Genomic DNA, 1,442 nt, shown 5'->3' with positions numbered 1-1,442 from the left:
TTTTTAAATTCTTCTTCCGCAATCATAATTTACATATATAGATCATCCGAATTCATTCTGCATGCGTGCAGGTGGGATCTTGACGCCATTGGAAAGTTACCTGATTTTATGAAAATCGTCTTCAAATTATTGTGGGATTTTGTCCAAGACATTGAAAGGGAAGTGAGATTGGAAGGAAGATCTTACAGTGCCCATGGGATGTTACATGAGGTAATCAATCAAGTTAATGCCATAAAATTTTTGATAAATACACACGAAAATAACGTCATATATATACTTCAAAAATTACATAAGAGAAATTGTATACCATTCAACTGTAACGAGCAGTACAAAAGACTAGCGAGGGCGAACCTTGCATCTACCAAATGGGAACGAGCAGCCATCGTTCCAACGTTCGAGGAGTACTTGAAGGTTGGGAAGGTCGGGTTCGGGGCAGAAGCAGCCTTAGCTTGCGGTTTCATCTTTCTGGGACAAATTGCTGGGAAGGAAGCTTACGAGTGGCTCAGATCCAGACCAAACCTCACCCAGTCTGTCGCTTCAAAGGGGCGCTTCTTGAATGATATTACCGGCTTCCAGGTACAAATTTCACACATGTTGACATCGAAGAATACGAGTCAAGTTCCGTCACGGCGATGTTGTCTATTATTGGGAATCACAATAGAGAGTTAGAGTTATCCATTATAGAATTATATTCCTAACATGATTAGTGTTAATGTCCTAATATCTATGAGTTTTGATCAGGACGACATGAGCAGAGGGTATGTCGCCACGGGGATCAACGTTTATATGAAGCAATATGGTGTTACAGAAGAAAAGGCCTTTAGAGAGTTTCGTAAAATGATAAGGTTTGCGGATAAGATCGCGAATGAGGAGTTCTTGAATACAACCGTTGTGCCGAGGCAAATCCTCATGCAAGTCATCAACTTTGAACGCGGTTTCAACGCTTCCTACTTTCAAGGTGAAGGAATCACCAATTGCACACCAAAAATGAAGGAGAATATCACCTCTTTGTTTGTAGATCTGATAAGTCTCTGAAAGACTTGTGATATGCGATTTCTCTCTGTTGTGTTGTTGGATTGTGAGGCTGAAGATCTTAAGTTTAAGTTAAAGTTGACAGTTACACGTCGGATTGTAGTTCTGTTTCTTTACGGTTCATAATAAAAAAGACTTTATAGTTTATATTGTTGTTGATATGGATTCAACTAGGAGGCTAGGAGGCACAATGAAGTGGAAGGGTTTTTAGTGGGTTTGTTGCAGAAAATTATGGGAGAAACCAAAGAGATCCGAGTTTACGGGAGAAATCATTGGAATTCAGTCCCAAAAGATTTGTTAATAAGTTATACGACTTCAATGGAAACGATACTGGTTATCTTCCGTCCGGGTTTGGCCGGAGAATTTGTGTCGGGATACCCATGGCCGAGAGGATGATTTCGCACAATCTC

The 1,442-nt window shown here is 40.3% G+C and overlaps 1 protein-coding gene across 1 annotated transcript; it reads left to right on the top strand.

Moving 5' to 3' along the window:
- Positions 1–21: 21 nt before the first annotated feature.
- On the top strand, positions 22–1,179 carry LOC104811351 (putative terpenoid synthase 7; the record flags this gene model as incomplete). Its single annotated transcript, XM_010538013.1, has 3 exons — positions 22–210; positions 328–576; positions 742–1,179. Coding segments are annotated over 3 exons (732 nt in total), but the record flags the coding sequence as incomplete, so codon positions are not given.
- Between the last annotated feature and the right edge of the window lie 263 nt (positions 1,180–1,442).

This window comes from Tarenaya hassleriana, unplaced genomic scaffold (assembly GCF_000463585.1).
Source record: "Tarenaya hassleriana unplaced genomic scaffold, ASM46358v1 Cleome1971, whole genome shotgun sequence".
Taxonomy (NCBI): domain Eukaryota; kingdom Viridiplantae; phylum Streptophyta; class Magnoliopsida; order Brassicales; family Cleomaceae; genus Tarenaya; species Tarenaya hassleriana.
Note: the sequence above shows the minus strand (reverse complement) of the source record. Positions and strands in the feature narration are given on the sequence as shown.